General features: G+C 46.7%; 1 protein-coding gene across 1 annotated transcript; it reads right to left on the bottom strand.

Moving 5' to 3' along the window:
* Positions 1 to 2,790: 2,790 nt before the first annotated feature.
* On the bottom strand, positions 2,791 to 4,559 carry LOC117853504 (peroxidase P7). The gene is made up of 2 exons (XM_034735846.2): positions 3,872 to 4,559; positions 2,791 to 3,756 (listed from the first exon to the last, which is right to left on the bottom strand). The coding sequence occupies exons 1-2, from the start codon at positions 4,094 to 4,096 to the stop codon at positions 2,989 to 2,991; spliced, it is 993 nt and encodes a 330-aa protein (XP_034591737.1). The 5' UTR covers positions 4,097 to 4,559; the 3' UTR covers positions 2,791 to 2,988.
* Between the last annotated feature and the right edge of the window lie 16,473 nt (positions 4,560 to 21,032).

The following is a 21,032-nucleotide window of genomic DNA, read 5'->3' on the forward strand; positions in this document are numbered from 1 at the left end:
CATTATGGTGGTGTTGGTCGAGTACTCTAGGGTCTTGACGAGCTGTACGGCTTTTGTGTCGCACTTGTAGGATGTTTCAACATCATCGAAGATGGAAAGGACGCCGTTTGGAGCCGGCATCTTGAGGTTGAGGTAGGTATGGTCTGTTGGAGGTATGCCCTAGAGGCAATCATAGAGATCATGATATCCCATTGTATCCATGATTTATATTGTGTTCCTTGAATATCCATTAAAGGTTACTTGAATTGATTTGCAATTATGTGAATTGTGTGTGAAACTCTTTACTTGTATGGTTATTCTAATAGTTGTCCCTAGTCGGAGTTCATGTGAGGACACACATGAATATTAGACTAGCACATGTATTAGTTGATGACTATGTTTCACAAGTCATGGACATGGAGATGTCAAACTAATAATGTGGGCACATGTAGAGACATGTGCTAGGACTGACCCAACGTGAGTTACATAGTTCTCTCTTTACACAACGTGTACGCTTTGTCTTAGACCTGAGATTGTCACATGTACTCAAGATGTCGATGGACTTACTTAGGAGCTATCAAACGCTACATCGTAACTGGGTAGTTATAAAGGTAGCTTTCGGGTTTGTCAAGAAACATGCTGCGAGGCATGGTCAGTCAAGATTGAATTTTCCCCTCTCTATTTGAGAGAGATATCTCTGGGCCCCTCGAGTGATCGGATTTGGAAATGCATGACCATGCTACGTGAGGTTAAGAGTTAACCTAGAAAGGGATTCCAAATCACAGCATCGAGAAAGAGTGGTCGGCTTGGAGCTAGACCAGATATCGTGAGGCAAAGGGAATAGCATGTATGTGATGTTGTGATGGTTTGTCTGATATGATCTTCGTGTGCCAATAGGAGTTAGTATGTCTTGCTAGAGGTCGCTACTAACTATTGGCCGAGTAGGAGTACTCGGGCCATGTATATGTGTATATGAATCTATAGGGTCACACACTTAAAGGGTTGGAAGCCCAATTCGGATGTGATCTGAATTGGACCAGGTTTAGGAGTACTAATGGGCCTCGGACCCAGAGGCCCATTAGGAACCCCTATATATTGAGGGGTGGGGTTCCTAGGGTTGAAACCCCTTTTGGCCGAATCGAGAAAACCACGCAAGCCATTAATGTACTCCATGGAGCGTTTGTCCTCGTTGTACATCCATTGCCGATCCATCTACAAAGTAGTACCGAACTAAAGATATTCTGATCATCCATAGAATTATGAAGCATAAAAAACATGATACAAATTTCATAAGACTCAAATGTTGCTGAAAGTTTAGATAGAAATGCACAAATTTAAATTTCATACCCAAACAACATGATACACTACGACAAACCATCCTCTGAGTACTATCTAGGACTTTAAGTAACCTTGGGCGGCGAAGACGAAGGTTTAACTGACCCAGCCTCGTCCTGTGGATTATTTGTGCCTCCTGCGACAGTAGTACTCAGTGGACCTAAAACCCCAGGGACAGTAGTACTCAGTGGACCTAAAACCCCAGGGACTGCTGATGGAGTATAACGACCACCAAAAGGAGATCCCTAACCCGCGGCAACAACATCTTCATGATATCTTTCCAGATAATGAAGCATTTCTCTCTCCCATGCGCTCATTTTCTTCAGCTTATCATGAGGACCAACTGTGATTTTCCCCTTGCCACGAGAGGAACGACGATCGCCACTCCCTCCAGCAGCAGTAGCCATGTTGATTGAACAACACTATATTTTTTAAATTTGACAATAATAAAACAGTATTAAGAATATCCAAATTTAATTATCTCTATGTACCACAATTTACAATTTATTTATTAGCTCATATTTGCAAATGACTAAACTATGAACAATTTATTTTTTTTCCACAATTTATTTAGCTCAAACACAACATATAAATGAATTGTAGCTTATTCTAAAAATGCGTAATTACAAACCTCTATTTCATCTTATTAGCTCTATGTACCACAATTTATTTAGCTCATATTTGCAAATGACTAAACTATGAACAAATTATTTTTTTCCCATAATTTATTTAGCTCATATTTGTAAAGGACTAAACTATGAAATTAATCTCTCCATTATTCCTCTAACCTTATTGATCAATTTGTTTAAATAATACCAAACATAGCATCCAATCCATTGTAGCTCAAACATATATAACATATGCATATAAATGAAAAATTTCTCCATTATAGCTTACTCTAAAAATCACAAATTATTCTACCTCTAAAGTATAAAACCTAGTATACTAACCATGTAACAAGGGAGGATGAAGTTTCTAACCTTTAGAGCACGTCAATGAGTGAAATCCCCTAGGTCGCCTTGGAAGGATGAAGCTCGAGGTGTGGTGGGTGGCTCGGGCATGAGGAAGAAGAAGCCGGATTTACAGGATGGACGTTACTACCGGATGAAGCCTCCACCCGGTACTAAAGGGAGTCACAAGGCTCCTCGGGGACTAGCCGTTAGGCTCGGTACTAATGCTTACATTAGTATCGGATACAATTGCAAACCGGTACTAGTGCAGTGGATGAAATATATACAAAATTACATTAACAAAAAATAACACAACATGTTACAAATAAAGAAATTAATACAAGTGATGGTCGTTCATATATGTCTAAGGTTACGTATATCATTTAAGTGTTATACACAGGATTGGACGAAGTTGGATGAAATGAGACCCGACAGGTTTAAAGTATTGGAAACAATATGCACCCCGTATGTAAAAAAAAAACTCTTTCATCCACCATCAGTAATTTCTTGCCATTTCATAAAAATGTTGTTTAATGAAAATGAAATTCCCATTAAAATTTGGCTTATTAACACATTACAGAAATAATAGTTAACATCATAAGTAATAACAAGAAATTGGAACAAAGTCATTTTTCTACAATGGTTTGCTACAGCTCTTATTGACTTAAATCGAATTGTGCATGTAAGCCAATCCATTCGATTGCATTTGCCTCCGTATATATCATCAATAGTTGACCTTACTGCAGGTGAGTCTCACCTCCACCGGCTTCCCCGGTGGTGGTGGAATTTTGCCCATTTTGACCATGGCCTTGGCGAAGTCCTTCGCGAACGCCTCGCCATCCATGCTGTACCTCTCCACCAGATGGTCCAGCGGGCCACCGCAGCCGTAGAGCTCCTGGTCGGAGGTGAGAAGGCCGCGCCGTGCGATCAGGTCCTTGTAGTAGGCGTTGTCAAACCTCATCGGCGTCTGCTCGTCGAACGGCGCCATGGCGTCGTCGCCGCCGGCCTGGCACGTCTGCCGGCGGATCTCCGCGAACGAGGGGTCGATGTCGTCGGCGCCGCCCTGGCCGTCGTAGCCGTAGACGCGTTCCCTGTAGTGGAGGCACCGCGCCGTGCCGACGCTGTGGGCGCCGGAGAGAGCGACCAGGTCCTTGGCGTCGAGGCCGTACCTCTCGAACAGCTGGACGAGGGCGGTGAGGTTGTCCTTCGGGCTGGGGAGCTCCGTCATGGCCGCGTACTTGTCGGCGGCGCGCGAGTCCTTGCGGCCGAGCTGCACGTTCCATGCCGGGCCGCCGAGCAGGGCGACGGCGTCCCGGGAGGCCAGGGCGAGGATGTCGGCGCAGGAGACGGTGGCCGGGCAGGAGTGCTCGAGGTGGGACTTGATCTCGTCGATCACGTCGAAGCCGCGGAGCGAGTCGTTGGGCTCGGCGGCCTTCTCGCTCTCGAAGAAGTGCCTGCCGTCGTCGTCCAGGAGGACCGAGGCGTCGCATCCCTGTCATGTATTCGTGGCCGACAAATTAATATGGTAACATAGCCGCGATGCAGTCACGAGCTAGCTAGAGATTAGATTAGTTGAAAACATCAGTGAAGAAGTAGAGACAACGTACGTTGACGAAGCAGTCGTGGAAGAAGAGGCGGAGCACTGCGGGGGCAATCGCCTGGTCGGCGGCGACCCTGGACGCCATCACGGACTGCACGATGCTCTGCACGCTGGGGCAGGACTTGTCGTAGTAGCTGATTGAGAGCCGGTGGTCACCGTTAGCGACGGTGCACGCGACAAGAACAGAGAGGATCACCGGGACAAGCCAAGAAGCGATCCTCGACGGCGACATGGCTGTCGATGTGCCGAGATCAAAGCGCCGGCTCCGAGCACTATGAACAAGGAATAAAGATCGAGCCGCGACTGCCGGTCTTGTATTCTAGTAGTAGTGTGTAGTGAAGCAAGAGATGATCGACAGCAGGTTTGAACTGATGAGTATGCAGGTTGCAGTGGATGAGTGCGAATGCAGGATGATGAGCCCTGCTTATATACAGATCGGAGATGAGTGTGGGCACGCGCTGCAGCTTCTCCCGCCGCCTTCGTGTTCCTGGGCGCACCTGCTCCCGTGCTAATTCTATGCGTGTGCACGCGCGATCGTTAGGCTGGTGTTGGCAAGGTCTCCGGTCTGGCAAGCTCGTGCCTCGTGGCGACGGGGTCTAGCCGTCTAGGTGATGAACAAGGACGGAGGAGATTATTGTCAAGTGTCTAGGAGAAACATGGACCTGCTACTTGCGGATGATTGTACCTAAAATAATAATCTCCCATGCAGTGTAAGTCAAGTGGTCGAAAGGGTTGAAAAGATCCGTTGAGAACACACGGTCACACGGGCAATGACGTCGCCAATGTCGGAACGAACTCTTGATTGCGATGGATCCTATTGTTTAGCTGGACGCAATCATTCGTTGCCTTCTGATATCACATATATGACCGTGTCATGGGGATGTACATGATGCAACGTACTTGTGTAAGGATTAATTAGCACAAGCACTACGGGAAACCTTAAATTTGCCGAGTGTTTTCTTTTTGCCGAGTGTTTTTTTTCGGACACTCGGCAAACAAGCTCTTCGCCGAGTGCCAAGCCAAAAACACTCGGCAAAAAAAAAAACACTCGGCAAATCGGAGCTTTGCCGAGTGTCAAATAAAAAACACTCGGCAAAGCCCCCTCTTTGCCGAGTGTCAAAAAAAACACTCGGCAAAGAGGGGGGTTTGCCTAGTGTTTTTTTTGACACTCGGCAAAAAAATAATTTTTTTTTCTCTTTTCACCATGAAATTTTTTCTACTCCCCACATACAATATGTGGTACTCCATGTTAAAATTTGGTATATTTTTGAATTTATTTGCTATATTTAATTAATTAATTGCATTTCAAGGGAATTTTTGGTATAAGTCAAATTTGAACTGCAAGTGATTCAAATTATGGAATAAAATGAGTAGAAAAATGATATTCATGTTATTTGGACCAATTTGAGACCTGACCCATGAAATGAAAAGAAATTTCGAACATCTTGTTCAGGAAACACGACCATGAACGTGTGGCAGTAGTATTTTTAAATTGTAAAAAAAACAATCAAAGTCTGAAAATCTTAAGATTTGTCATGATGTGATGATATAATACGTGGAGGCTGTGGAAAAAAATTGAGAAGGTTTTGCACATTTCATCATCTACGATGATTACAAACCGAAGCATCTCAGAAGAAGAATAGTAACTTTGAGAAGGATTCACTAAAATTTAGAGTCGAAGTGACGGTCGAGTTCGGTTTGACTACAAAACTTTTTGTATAGTCAGTAGAGAACCTATATTGGTTCGTGTGAAAATTTGGTATTTTTTTGAAACTGTTAGATATTTTTTAAATTTTTTTCAAAAAAAGTTTGCCGAGTGTCCTACGGTGGACACTCGGCAAAGAAACTCTTTACCGAGTGTCCGCGTAGGACACTCGGCAAACCAGCCCCCACCCCTCAAAACCAATCCCCCGGCCGGCCGGCCTCCCCCCGCAAAAGACCGCGCCCGGCCTCGGGCCCAACTCCTCCAGCGCCCCCCCCCGGCCCCCTTCCTCCAGCGCCCCCCCCCCCCCCCCGGCCGCCGCCGCCGCCCTCCCTCCCTCTCCCTCTCCCTCTCCTACCGACGCCCCCCTCCCCCACCTTCCTCTCCCGACGCCCCCCTCCCCCACCTTCCTCTCCCGCCGCCGCCGCCGCCGCCGCCCTCCCTCCCTCTTCCTCTCACTCTCCTACCGGCGCCCCTCCCCCTCCTCTCCCCTCCTCCCTCCCTCGCGTGGCCGGGGCGCCCCTCTCCCCAGATCCAGCCGGATCCGGCGGGGAATCCGCCCCTCCTCGCCGGATCCGGCAGGGACTCGCGTCGGGAGCCCCGGATCCGGCGGGGACTCGCGTCGGGGGCCCCGGATCCGGCGGGCGTGTATGGTGGCGGCGGCGTGGATGGTGGCGGCGGGCGTGGATGGTGGCCGGCGGCGGCGGTGGTGGCGGCGTGGATGTTGGCGGCGGCGGCGTTCAAGGCCGTCAACGACATCCGCGACCGCCTCGAGAAGGTCTGCGGCCGCGTCATCTCCTGCGCCGACATCGTCACCCTCGCCGCCCGCGACTCCGTGGTCCTGGGTGGCGGCCCGGCGTACAAGGTGCCCCTGGGCTGGCGCGACGGCCTGGTGCTGGCGTCGGAGGACGCCATCCTCGGCGCGCTACCGCCGCCGACGTCCAAGGTGCCGACGCTGGTGTCGTTCCTGGCCAAGATCAACCTGGACGTGACCGACCTCGTGGCGCTCTCCGGCGGGCACACCGTCGGCATCGCCCACTGCGGGTCCTTCGAGAAGCGGCTGTTCCCGACGTAGGACCCCACCCTCAACCAGTGGTTCGCCGGCCAGCTGCGGCTCACCTGCCCCGTCGAGGGCGCCACCAACACCACCGTCAACGACATCCAAACCCCCAACACCTTCGACAACAAGTACTATGTGGACCTGCTGGCGGTGGTGGCTGGCGACGGCGGCCGGTGGCGGTGCTGGCGGTGGTGGCTGGCGGCGGCGGCCGGTGGCGGTGCTGGCGGTGGTGGCTGGCGGCGGCAGCCGGTGGCGGTGTTGGCGGTGGTGGCTGGCGGCGGCGGCCGGCGGCCGAAACAGGTTTTTTTTTATTTTTTTCAACAATTGTATGCCGAGTGTTTTCTGGCCACTCGGCAAAGTCTTTGCCGAGTGCGCGACAGAAAACACTCGGCAAAACCTTGTTTGCCGTCACAGATTTTGCCGTGTGCCGTTTGCCGAGTGTTACACTCGGCAAACGGCTCGCCGAGTGTATTTCGCCCTTCGCCGAGTGCCCCTGGCACTCGGCGAATTTCTTGTTTCCCGTAGTGAAGTCGGTTTGACCTGCAATCGAGAATTCAACACCATATACTTTGAAGATGCAGTAGAGTTTGTCTACTTTGATGGTGACTGACATTGCTTGTTTCCTTGAAGTCCCTCTTTCTCAACCGTTGATTTATATCTTACGCTCCAGATAAAAGCAATGAAAAAACTGTCTGGTGTCAATTTCTCCAACATCCAACCACTACTTAAAAAAAGATTGGTAGGGGCGTCCCTTTTTTTCTAAGGACGGGCGAAATTACCACCCGCACCTACAAAACGGGGGCGGTTACTATAGCATCCAGCCCGTCCCTGGAAATCGCCCCCATTTATAGGGGCGAGTCACCCCCATGGCCCGCCCCTGCAAATTGTTCTGTGGAAATGGGCGACAAAACAGCCAGCTGGGGCTTCATCCTCCTCCTGACAGTACAGTCACTGCTAAGGGGAGGTGCTGCCCGAAAATCGAAAAAAGCAAAAAAGGTGGGCGAAGGTTTTCAACTTGTTTCCTGGAGTTGGAGCTTATAGGAGGTAAGTTGATGCTAATTCCTTATCTTTTCGAAGCTTATTGCATAGGTTTTAAGTTCAAATGGAGTTCCATATACCTCTAGATAGATCTAGATCTCCAAGGTGTGGATTAGCCATTTGAAGCTCTATTTAACTCAAATTTTTTGGATGAAGTTAGGTTACTTAGGTAGGAGAACAAGATTATCTAATAATTTGGACTCAACTTTGATGTTTTAGCCTCATTCATGAATGATGAATTTCTTAGATCCATAGAAGAGAGAAGAAGATTTGGTTTTTTCTATATTGACACATGCATGATATAATTTTTGGTTTTTCCAAGATTTTGTGACATGGATGATGAATAATTATTTCGATAGTTTTTATTTGTTTATTAGAAAATACTACATGTGTAATTATATATTTAGTACTTGTTTGTTTAACATTTATGATAGTTTTAATCAAGTTGACATGGATGATACTCCCTCCATTTTTATCTATAAGGCGTACACGCATACCAAGATTCAAACTTTGCAATCTTTGACTAATAATTTGACTATTAATTTTTTTATTTTTATAATGTAAACTTTATATTGTTGGATTCGTAATCAAATATACTCTGCAATGATTATAAGTTTACAACCATAAACAATATAATATAAGATAAATGAATGGTCAAATTGTTATTTGGAAGATCATGCCTTATAAAAATAGATGGAGTATTTTTATTAGGAAACAGTACATGTGTGTAATTATATATATAGTGTTTTTATTAGCATAAAACAAGTTGAAATGGATGATATTTTCATTTTCTGTAATTTTTTTGTTGTTCAGAGAGATGGATAGGACATGGATGTACCAAGCACGAAGAATGGATGGCTATTTCCATGGAGAACTTAACAAATTCATTAAAGTTGCGAAGAATAATGCAATGGTCAACAAGACAAAGATGGTGGCTTGTCCATGCAAGACATGTAAGAACATGAGAGTATTCAGCGAGACAACTACAATAAGAACGCATGAGATGGTTTGAGGTTTCGTTGAAGACTACATGATCTGCACGTATCATGGTGAGAAAGCACCCTCTCAGGATCCACTCGAAGAAATCATGGAAGATGTCGAGTTTGATAGAATGTTTGATGCTTATGATTCTTTTGACGAGGGTGGCGGCGATGATGGTGGTGGTGGCTCCGATGGTGATGATGGTGTGGACGAGGGTGATAATGGTGGTGGTGATGAGATTGATGATTATGATAGTAGTGGTGATGATGAAATTGATGACAATGACTTCCTAAGCCAGTTATTGCATCAGACAAAAGCAGAACTATTGGTTGGTAGTGCAAAGGGGTTAGCAAACTTCGACACAGTGAAGAAATCAGCAGAGGAGAATATGTACAAGCGTTCAAAGGGATGTCCAAAACACTGGACCGTATTTCGTTTCATACTTGAGCTGTTGATTCTAAAGGCTAAGTACGGCTGGTCTGCTGCAAATCTTATCTTGGTTACTTCCAAAGCCAAATAGAGTGCCCGCCAACGCATATTAAGCAAAGAAGCTTGTTAGTCCGTTCATGATGGGTGTGGAAAGAATTCATGCATGTCCAAGCCATTGTATCTTGTACCGCGGGGATACTTCCAAAGGCTTAGACAAATTTACTGTATGTTCTGCAAGTTGGTACAAAAACAATTTGAGTTATTGTGATGACCACAGGCAAGTCCCAACCTATGGGAATAAAAGCAAGAGGAAGGGTGCAAGGAATAGTGTTGCCACTGTTGAGCAAGAAGACACTACTTTAGGCATTTCTAAGAAGCACAGTAGAATTCTTGCCTTGGTCACGTGGTACCTCCTTTTTGCCGATCGCCTTAGGTGTTTCTTCTCAAACCCAAAGGATGTTGTTGTCGTACATACATCTATGGACCCACTAGAAGGTTTGGGCAGTCCTAAATATGGAGCTAGATACTAAGACGCATCTGACATAGAGACCATAGCGCAGGCTGGCGTATTCTACATGGAAAGATAGGAACTAGTCGAGGATTAGGAAAGTACTCATTGTAATAAGAGCAGAACTCTTCTAGTCGTATCCAACTAGTATTCTTATAACCAACCGACCTGTAACCCTGCCCTCGGCAATATAAGGTGAGGCAGGTACCCCCTCCAAAGCAATTCAATCCAACTAACACACTAGACGTAGGGTATTACGTAATCTAGCGGCCCAAACCTCTCTAAATTGTGCGTCTGCGTTTATCTTCGAGTTCCTGATCTCGACAAACCCCACTAACCAAAACACTACCTCGGGCACCCCCCTCAGTAGGTTGCCGGGTTTAAACACCGACAGCTGGCACGCGAGGTAAGGGACCTCGCCGAGAATCCACTGGCGAACTCGATGGCACAAGTCATCATCAGGCCAATTGTCGCGTTAAAAACAGGCGTGATGTTTGTCTTCAGCTCCTGGGTTTGCATCACAGACGGCGCTGAAAATTTCCACCACCATATTGCATCGACCCCAGAGAAAAAGAAGCAAACCATGAAGCTCCAACGTCAAGCTCTGGAAGATCTCGTCGAGAATTTTAGTGAATTTTCAATTTCTAAGTTTGTCAGAGGATAGGGGGACGAGTCTGGGTTCAACTCAACTTCTTCTGCCAGTTAGATTGACTTTCACGAGTCAGCACATAAGCCATCGTGCAAGTCAGACTACCACCTGAGTCGATTCCCGTTCGGACTCCACAACGCGACCTCTATTTACCAGGCTGCCATGTGCAGATCACAATCTGATACGGATACGATCAAGGACCTTGACTACTACTCGGATCCAGATGAGGAGACTAATTTATCATGTTCGCAGCAGGGCTTGGTAATCACATGAACTTCCCAAGGCAGATTCATCTACTCCCGCTTTTGCCAAAGATGACAATGCGTGCCTCATCGCCCACCTCGACACTCTCTCGTACAAAGAGGGAGCTCCTCTGTCACCCATCTATGAGGAAGGCGGCACCATGAAGATCATGACTTCAAGCTCGGAAAGCCACTCTCCAGAGCGAGAACTCTTCGCCGTCATTACTAGACAAGAGGACAAAGAAGAAGAGCAATGGGACAGCAACCCGCGGCAAGAGCATCACCCGGATGACGTCTCGCACGATGAACTCACCGCCAACGTTGTCGGAGAAGAGACCGAAGCTCAAAGAACTCGACGACGAGCAACAAATGCTGCAAGAGTAGAGCACCACCACCGCCTTGCAACGGACCTACCAATCCAGAACCTAGATAACGCCTTTGAAGCAGTTCAAATGCATCACCATCGTACTCCCCTAGCTACCATCGCGTATATTGATCTCATCACCCACACGATGCCTCAGAACAAGTACACCAGACAGTTAGCTGAACTGGTGAAACTCGTGTATGAACAACTCGATAAGCAAAATCCGATACAGTCAGTCCAACACTCCCCATCCCAGCGAAGTTAACATGGCAGCAGCCATAGAGGCCCTTCGTCTAGACATGGTCAACTCGAAGGCGCTAGACCAATCCAAGCTGGAGCTGAAGGTAGTCGGGCAGAACCCTCAGGAGGCCATGGCCACCTTGGGACTAACCAAGAGCTTAAACACCAACTAGAAGACCTCCGCAATAAGATCAACAACAGCCACGCTACCCGTACCATCATCGACGGACGGCGCCACGAGCGCAAGCAAGAAGTCGAACACCCAAGAGATGATACTAATGGGTTCCCTGCCTTCTCAAGACATGTGAGGAGGACAACTCTACCCGAAAAGTTCATACCCTTGGGTATCACCAAGTATGATGGTAAGCAGGACCCAGTCCAATGGCTTTGGTGCTACTCGCTATCAGTACAAGCAGCTGGGGGAAACGATGACACCAAAATCATCTACTTCCCCATCTGCATGGAGGCGACGCCACTCACATGGCTCGAATCGTTGGATAGAAACTTCATCAACTCATGAAAGAACCTTAAGGTAGCGTTCACCAACAAGAAGGCGAGACCTTGCAGAGCTACTTACGTTGCTTCTTCAACAAGAAGGCCACAATCGTGGATGTCACGGAGTGCAAGGTTATAGACTGCTTCTAGAACGACCTCCACGACCACCGGATGTTCCAGGACTTCGGCAGAAGATACCCCGCTGATGTCAAATCTCTCAAGATCATGGTACAGACATGGGCAGATGAAGAAGACAGGGAGATCGAAAGGTTGAAGCCCAATCGCAATAAGGGCTAGAAAAATAACAATTAGAACAATAGCCAATGCAACGACATGAACCGCAACGATTTCCCCAACAATGACAACCGAACTAACTACTCAACAGGTCACAACCGCAAGCGCAAGCCAGACAATACCATCGTGCCAATTTCGTAGTCATCCAAGAAAGGTGGCGGCAAGAATCAAGACATGCCCTCATTCAATGAGCTCCTGAAGAAACAGTGCTCATGGCACCCATACCACAAGCACTCTACAATAGATTGTTTCAGTCTATGAACAGTCATGAAATACCTTCCAGAGCCATCTTACACCAAAGATAAGGACAAGGCAAAGGAAGATGAAGAAGATGATGACAATGGCAAGTTCCATAACCCATCCAACACCATCATCGTCATCTTCGGTGGAACCCCGGGTACTGCTACTAAGCGGTCCCAAAAGCTCACTCTTCGAGAGATAATATCCATTGAACCTGCGACACCAACATTCCTCAAATGGTCCAAGGTGCCAATTACCTTCTTTAGGAAGGACCAATTGACTAGTTTCTCAGACCCCAAGATGGTATCCCCTCATCCTGGACCCGGTTGTCGCTGGCACTAGACTTACTAAAGTACTCATCGACGACGGTAGCGGTCTCAACATCCTGTTAACCAAGATGCTGAAGAAGATGGGCCTCGACGTCACTGACATGCATGCCCCAACCAACTCTCCATTCTATGGGATCGTCCCAGGCAACATGGTTGTACCCCTCGGACATGTGGTTTTACTAGTTACCTTTGAGACCAAAGAACACTACCGGAGAGAATACATCCAGTTTGAGGTAGCGGACTTTGAAACATCGTACCACTCCATCCTCGAAAGACCAGTATTGGCCTAATTCATGCCCATCTCGCACTACGTGTACGTAGTACTCAAGATGTTAGGACCCAAGGGAGTACTCCTAATTCATGCCTATCTCGCACTACGTGTAATTAGTACTCAAGATGTCAGGACCCAAGGGAGTACTCGCCTAATTCATGCCCATCTCGCACTTGAAGAGGTCGTATGATTGCGACACAGAAGTTGTGAAGCTAGCAGCAACTACCCAAGTACCAAACTCAATGATGCAAGTCTTCGCTGCATCCAAGAAGTTGTCCCCGTTAGAGCTCGAGTTCCAGAAAAGAAATCGGTGGCAACAAAGGTCAACCCTGCAAGTGAAGTAGACATCAAAGCCATTGACCTTGAGACTGGTGGCAGCTCCAAAATAGCCCTAATTGGCACAGGGCTAGATCCTAAATAGGAAAGTACGCTCATCAGCTTCCTCCGGGCCAACCGAGACATCTTCGCATGAAAACCAGCGGACATGTTGGGGGTGCCTAGGGAGTTGATCGAGCACTGACTCAACGTGAATCCAAAAGATACACCAAAAAGGCAACACCTATGACGATTCACCCAAGACAGAAGGGAAGCCATTAAGAAATAGCTGGCCAAACTACTCCCAGTGGGCTTCATAAAAGAAGTCTATCATCCAGAGTTGCTCATCAATCTCATCCTGGTATGAAATAAAAAACAATGAGTGGAGGATGTGTGTCGACTACACAGACCTCAACAAGCACTGTTCAAAGGATCCCTTCGGGCTTCCTTGGATTGATCAAGTCATCAATCCACAGCTGGATGCACCCTCATCTATTTTCTCAATTGCTACTCAGGGTATCACCAGATAGCTCTCAAGGAGCTCAAGGAGGAAGACCAGATCAAGATTGCATTCATCACCCCATATGGAGCTTTCCACTACACAACAATATCTTTTGGGTTGAAGAACGCAGGCGCTACTTATCAACTGACAATCTAGGAGTGCTTCAAGAAGCAGCTACACCGCAACGAGGAGGCGAACGTGGACGATGTGGTCACAAAGACCAAAATTCCCGACGACCTGATTTCTGGATCTAAAAGAAACTTTCGCAAGTTTGGGAGAGTTCCAGTGGAAGCTTAACCCGACAAAGTGTGTCTTCGGCGGGCCCTCCAGGAAACTACTTGGGTTCATCATTAGTCACCAAGGCATTAAAGCTAACCCCAAGAAGATCTCCGCCATCACTGACATGCATGCCCTATCTAGCATCAAGGACATCCAGAAGCTAACTGGATGCATGGAGGCCCTCAACAGATTCATCTCAAGGCTTGTAGAACGGGGCCTACCCTTCTTCAAACTACTCAAGCAGCAAGATAAGTTTCAATGGACCGAGGAGGCAGATCAAGCCCTACAACAATTAAAAAACTTCCTATCAAAGCCACCGGTCCTCATGGCACCAAACCCCAATGAAGACTTGCTGCTCTACATCACCACAACTCACGTTGTCAGCACGGCGATTGTGGTTGAAAGATCGGAAGTAGGCCATGTATTAAAAGTAGAGAGGCCTGTCTACTTCATAAGTGAGGTGCTGTCAGATTCCAAAAATAGATATCCACCAGTCCAGAAGCTACTGTACGCGATACTGCTCACCTCACGCAAGTTACGACATTACTCCTAAGAGCACAAGATCTCTATTATCACCAACTTCCTCCTGGGAGAAATTCTCCACAATCGGGATGCAACAGGAAGAATATCTAAGTGGGCGGTAGAACTCGGAGCATTGTCCCTGGAATTCAAATCAAGGACTGCAATCAAGTCCAGACCCTAGTCGATTTCATGGTAAAGTGGCGGGAGAATCAACTACCAACGCTTGCAGCGCATCCAGAACACTAGGTCATGTATTTCAATGGATCACTCAAGCTCGAGGGTGCCAGTGCAGGCATACTCTTGATATCTCCCAAGGGTGAAAACTCAAGTACATCCTGCAAATCTTCTAGGAAGTGTCCAACATCGAAGCTGAATATGAGGCGCTTCTGCACGGGCTCCGCCTGGCAGTCTTGCTAGGAATAAAGCGATTGTTGGTCTACGGTGACTCACTAGTGGTGATCAATCAAGTCAACCACAAGTGGGACTGCCATGGAGAAAACATGGATGCGTACTGCCTAGAAGTAAGCAAGCTAGAGAACAAATTCTCTGGTTTGGAATTCCACCATATAGTTCATGACAACAACATTGCCGTGGACATCCTATCCAAGCTTGGATCTACTGGAGCTCAAGTTCCAGCAGGGGTTTTCGTCCATGAGCTACACAAGACATCCATAACAGAGCCGGCACCATCAACAACCACTGATCGAGGTCCTACCACACCAGATCGGGAGGTCATGATGATCGACGTAGACTTGAGAGTCCTCTTCATCGACTACATCAAAGATCACAAGTTACCCTCAAACAAGATAGAAGCAAAGCAAGCCTCACAACACAACAAGACCTATGTTCTAGTTGGAGACAAGCTTTACAGAAGAGGCACATCGTCAAGCATGCTCATGAAGTGTGACTCACGGCAAGATGACAAGGACATATTGGAAGAGATCTACAAAGGCATTTGCGGCAACCATGCGTCCTCACGCACAATCGTGGGTAAAGCTTTCAGATCAGGGTTCTATTGGCCTACAGCTCTCGCAGACGCTGAGGAACTAGTCCGCCGATGCTAAGGATGCCAATTCTTCAACAAGCAACAGCACGTCGCTGCCTACAAGTTGATCACCATACCACCCTCTTGGCCCTTCGTGTGCTGGGGGCTAGACATGATTGGCCCACTGTCCACCATACCTGGAGGATTCAACCGAGTTCTGGTGGCCATTGACAAGTTTACCAAGTGGATAAAGGTGAAGCCAGTTACCTGCCCCAAAGCAGACAGAGTACTCGACTTTCTCGATGAACTTGTTCATCGCTACGGCTTCCCCAATCACATAATCATAGACCTGGGTTCAAACTTCAACAACCATGAGTTCTGGGAATACTGTGAGAACAGCGGGATCGACATCCTGTACATCTCCGTCACTCATCCACAGGCCAACGACCAGGTTAAGCGCACCAACGGGATGGTGCTTGATGCTCTCAAGAAAAGACTGCACGATATCAGAAACATGAAAGGAGGCAAGTGGCTCAAAGAGGTACCCAATGTCCTCTAGGGGCTCCATACCCATTCATGCAAGCCTATAAGGCAATCGTCCTACTTCCCAGTCTACGGATCCGAAGCTATCCTACCTGCCAACGTCATGTGGAAATCTCCAACAGTTGAGCAATACGATGAAGGCACAGCAGAACAAACAAGGCGTTTAGACATTGACAGCCTTGAAGAAGCTCGCTACGTGGCACTCGTCCAGTCCGCAAGATACCTTGAAGGCCTTCCCTGCTACCATGATCGAAACATCAAAGAATAATCATTCAACATAGACGACATGGTCCTTCGCCGTATCCAGGACAGCAAAGGGGTGCAACAACTCTACTCACCATGGGAAGGGCCTTTTATCATCTCCAAGGTCAATGGACCTGGATCATATTGATTACAACACCCATCAGGTGAATTCATCGACAACTCATGGAACATCGAGCAACTCTGTCGATTTTATCCCTAATTTAGATTTGCGTATTCATGTAAATTGACCATCAGCCCTAGTTGTATAATTACAACTCAACAAAGTAGTCATAGTCTTGTCATAATTCGACTACTTATTTCTACCTTATCGCATCTTGCAAAAGCAAGTTCGCAGTAATCCTAAATGAGCTATTCAACTTCCTAGGAAAAATCGTCCAAATCGCGGCTTGTAATAACAAGTCTGCACAACTCCAACAAGCTATTCAGCTCCCTAGGCAAAAGTTACCCAAATATGGCTTGTAATAATAAGTCTGCAAAATTTTAATGAGTTATTCAACTCACTGGACAAAATTATCGAATCGTGGCTTGCAAAGCAAGTCTGCAGTAAACTTCATGAGTTAGTTAACTCATTGGATAAATCTATCCCTTGGCAGCTTGCAGAAAAGAAGCCATCGGTACCTCAGGAGTTAATTAACTACTTGAGTGACTATTCACCAGACAAATTTGACTAGTCGCCGCTTGTAATAACAAGTCTACAGTTCCAGGCTTTCCAGAGCGTAACATCAATACAACTCAGGGAAGTTGTAAAGATAGAATCTAGTCGTCGAAATCCTAAAGAGATTACTTGCCCAGTAGTCTACTATACAGATAGTTCAAGTACTCGCGCTCCACAAAAGGACACACGTCCTAAGTAGTCTACAATGCGCATCTGATGAGGCTCACAAAAGTAGCCGTATGCGTAGACACTCACATTAATCATACAAGCAATAATCAGGATTAATTATGAGAGGCACTAAAAATAACAAGTCGCAAAACAAGAAAATAATTGCATAAAAGAACTTCAATATATTACAAGCATTGACAATTGTTCATACTAATGTTTCATTACAATGCTGAACTACTCAAGGTCTAGTCTTTTGGCCACTTCTTCAGCAATTGGGCCCATCTCCTGCATATACTGTTGAAGGGCTTCATCAGTGCAATCGCCCGCCATGCCCTCAGCAACAGGTGCCAAATTGGCTTTCGGGTAGAATGACTTCATGAAACTCAACACTTGCTGGAAGATCGACTTGGCCATCTTCTAGATGTAGCTGGACAATTTATCTGGTATGTCCTTGAGTATTTCTGAAAGAGGACGCGGCTCCACACCTTCAACTGAAGGCTCTATCATGTCCGCTATGGGCTGGGCAGCTTCACAGATTTGTTTCAAAACAAAGGAAGTATTCTCCGCCTCTGCCTTATGGTTCTTCAAAGTCTCCATGGCATGAACAAGGTCAGCCTCGCCATCCTCGTGCATCTTTTTCTCCTTCTCAAGGTGATGCTCCATCTTTTCCACATGAAGAACAAGTTTGTCATGCTGGTCGGTCACACGATAATAAGAATTTTTCCAATCCGTGACTTGCGCCTCTAGATCCTTCTTGACCTTTTTCAAAGCTATACATGGATGTACAATAAGGGTCAAAGACTATAGAGCAGAATCAACCAATAGACACAAAATTGCAAGAGCATAGGATTGCTGTTGACTTTCTGGCTCAAGGACCTTTTACGCCCAACAAGGTAATCCTGTTGTTACGTGAGCTCCTAAATGCGATGGTGGTACTCGACGGCCATCCCAAAAAAACTTCATTAGCAACCTCGAGGAGTACTCTTTCTCTTTGGCAAGCTCCCCCTCTAGTGCCTCCGTGCGGAAGCACTGTATCTTCGTATCCCTCAAGCATCTGTGACTTGCGGTGGGAGCGCTCAATGATGTCCTAAGCACAAAAATCAATACTCGTGGCAATTCATGAGCACCAATCCATTGATTATCTCCAACAAAACAAGGGTAAGAAGATATACCTACATATAATTGCCCAGACGATGATGCGACTCCATCATGAGTGACACCATTTCAGAGTTCAGTAATGGGTCGTTGATCAATTGGATGTCCTCCAGACAGATATTATTATCAGCTCCAGACTCTGCATGGAATTATCCTTGCAGCACCAAGCCATGACTACTTGATGGCCCAGCCGCTACAGCTTCCGTCGCCATGGATTCCAGAGCTGATGCCATTTCAATTCCTACAAGTAGCTCGGGGGCTACATGAGAGGCCACGACGCTAGAAGTAGTCACTGGGCCCTTGGGCAATGGCTCGGGGGCTAGCACTTCTACACCTGCCATTGACTTGACTACCTTGTGCATCAGTGTAGCCACACTAGCTACAACACTTGGTGTAGTCGTTGTCTCTTCAGGTTGTTCTAGAGGCATAGGGGTTTGCTGTGCTGGGGCAAGATCTTTTGCTAAGAGGCCAAGGCCATTAGTACTTGATTTTTCACCATACCCTGACAATTCCATGTCCAAGGACTTCCTACAAAACCAAGAACTCACAAAGTTGAGAAGCAAAGACAACACGATACAATAAGTAATCATGAGAGAACCAGAATTACCTGGATGATCTTTTTAACTTCAACTTGGGCTCTCCCGTTAAGCGCAAGGGCTTGATGCTCAAGGTGTGTACCTTGGGCGTGGTCTACTCCTCCACAATGTGAACTTGACCAGCCTATGGTACTCTCTCTGGTCTTTGAGTTGTTTTGCACTGGCAGGGTCCACCATTTGACCAGATACATAGTCATCAGCAGCATCACAAGATGACGGATCGTCGTTGATCTCAATGACTTCAATGTTCACCAGCGACCGATCTTGAGCAGCCAAAGCAACTGCCTTCTCCGCGTCCGTCGCCAGCTCGATCGCTTACAAACCACCAGTATCACCTAAATTAGACATGGTGGTATATGATACTCAGAACCTTGTCCTTCCTCATAGGTAATTACCTTGGGGGGCACATTATCCGCAGCGATGGATTTCTTCACAGCCCGTTTCGCAGCAATGGTCTATTTTTTCGGTACTGGAGGGATTGCGGCTTCAAGCTCATCTATTGCAGAGTGTTTCTTTGCTACAGAGGAAGTCCTAGCCTTAGCAGATGGTTGAGCCTTAACTTCAACTATAGCATCAGAACTAGTGCTGCTGGAGGACTCAAATATCTCCTCCTGGTCATCACCTATCATGACTTCCCACATAAACAAGCGAGGAGCAGCTTCATAGACTTCTTCAGATCCAGGAGGCAGAGTAGAGAAGTACAAAGCAACATCTCTTGCAAAATGAGACAAGTCAATTGACTAGTACATTTCAAAATCAGTACTCGGGGGCTACAGTCATGAGTACTTAAAGGCTTTGGCGGGTCACGAATACAATAGTGGGGATCCTGCCTACATTCTTGAACATTCGCTTGAGCTTCGCCATGACTTCATCCGTGCTGATTTCATCGGAAGTGAATCTGGATGGATCATTCAGGTCAGTATACTTATAGCCATAATGGCATCGCTGCTGCAAAGGTTGAATGCGGTGCTTCATAAAGCTAAAGGCCACTCCTACTCCAATAAGGCCTTCTTGTTTCAGCTGGGCGATTCTACCCATCAACTCAAGCAATTGCAGGTAATCGCCATGCTTTGGCTCATGAAGCCACATGTTGTTCCAACAAGGATGGTGTCTTGTTAGCTTGAGGAGTTTCGGATCATGGTTGCCAATATAGCACCATTTTTCCTTCCACCCAGCATTGGAGTGTATCAACTCATAATCCAAATATTGGCTGCCGACTGTCTCCCACATCTGAATTCTGGCGGCCCCAACCAAAGGCGTGTGTTCCTCGAGGGTTGTGGCTTCGCATGAAAAATTTCAAGAAGAATTGAAAATGCGGCCTGATCCCCAAGAAGGTTTTGCTGAAGTGGATGAAAATAGCAATGTGGAAGATCTCATTGGGGTTCAGATAAACCAAACTCCAACTTATAGAAATCCAGCAAGCCCTGGAAGAAATCTGAAGTTGGCAATGCGAGACCCGCTCAATGAAGTGGGCAAATATTATCATCTCATTGGGGTAGGTCTCCAATGGGCAAGCGTTGTTATAAGCAGATCTCCAGTTGATGAAGTTCTGATCTTGGAGTAAATTGGCAGTTACAAGTGCCTTGATATCCTCCTCCTGTAGAGTTGACCACTTCCAGGCACAGACGGGATTTAGCAGCGCAATCTAATCGGTCTTCCCATACTTGGGCGCTGGCAACAACGGCTCTTTCTTCTTGTCGAACCTTTTCTTCATCTCGTCCTTGCCCACTTTGGACGCAGCAACCTTCCTTCCCATATTTGATGGCATGAGCATTTTCAGTCACATACACTCGGGGGCTGCTTAGTGGGGAGATGGTGGCACAAGTGTTCGAAGATTGAACAATGGTGGCGGTTCTAGGGCTAAAGTGTGGAAAATGGAAAGTCAACTGGCAAAGGTAAAATAGAAGGGATAACTTCCTCTGTTATTTATCACAGTGGCACGATAACAACAGCACAAATAAAGGGATTTTTTATTTAAAAGATCCCCAGAATGTCAGACACCTAATTGGCGGTTACCTTTATTTAATGAAGAGATAAGATCTCCTTCTAGAGATGGTAATGTTGATCAAAGGTTGACCCTTATACCCACCAAACTAGTCAGCTAAAGGCTCTGGAGCTGTGTGCCACGTGTCCATCGATAAAAAGTTTTTTCTTTGAGTTTTAAGGGGAAAGTGATGCAAATTATAGATTGACCCTCAACGTAATTCTTCGATTCAACCTAAGGCTCAGGGGCTACTCCATATAGAGTGCGAATTTCATCGCACTACCCTATAAAATTCAAGATTGAAGGATGTGAGACTGAGTTAAATGAGGCTTGAGCATATTCTAGCTGCATGGCAGTT

This window comes from Setaria viridis, chromosome 4 (assembly GCF_005286985.2).
Source record: "Setaria viridis chromosome 4, Setaria_viridis_v4.0, whole genome shotgun sequence".
Taxonomy (NCBI): domain Eukaryota; kingdom Viridiplantae; phylum Streptophyta; class Magnoliopsida; order Poales; family Poaceae; genus Setaria; species Setaria viridis.

What these genes read in the sequence shown, in the direction of transcription:
- LOC117853504 (XM_034735846.2), bottom strand. Translation starts at nt 4,096, where the DNA reads ATGTCGCCGTCGAGGATCGCTTCTTGGCTTGTCCCGGTGATCCTCTCT. An exon ending in TCCACGACTGCTTCGTCAAC is followed by an intron (nt 3,757 to 3,871) that starts GTACGTTGTCTC and finishes AATACATGACAG; the next exon opens with GGATGCGACGCCTCGGTCCT.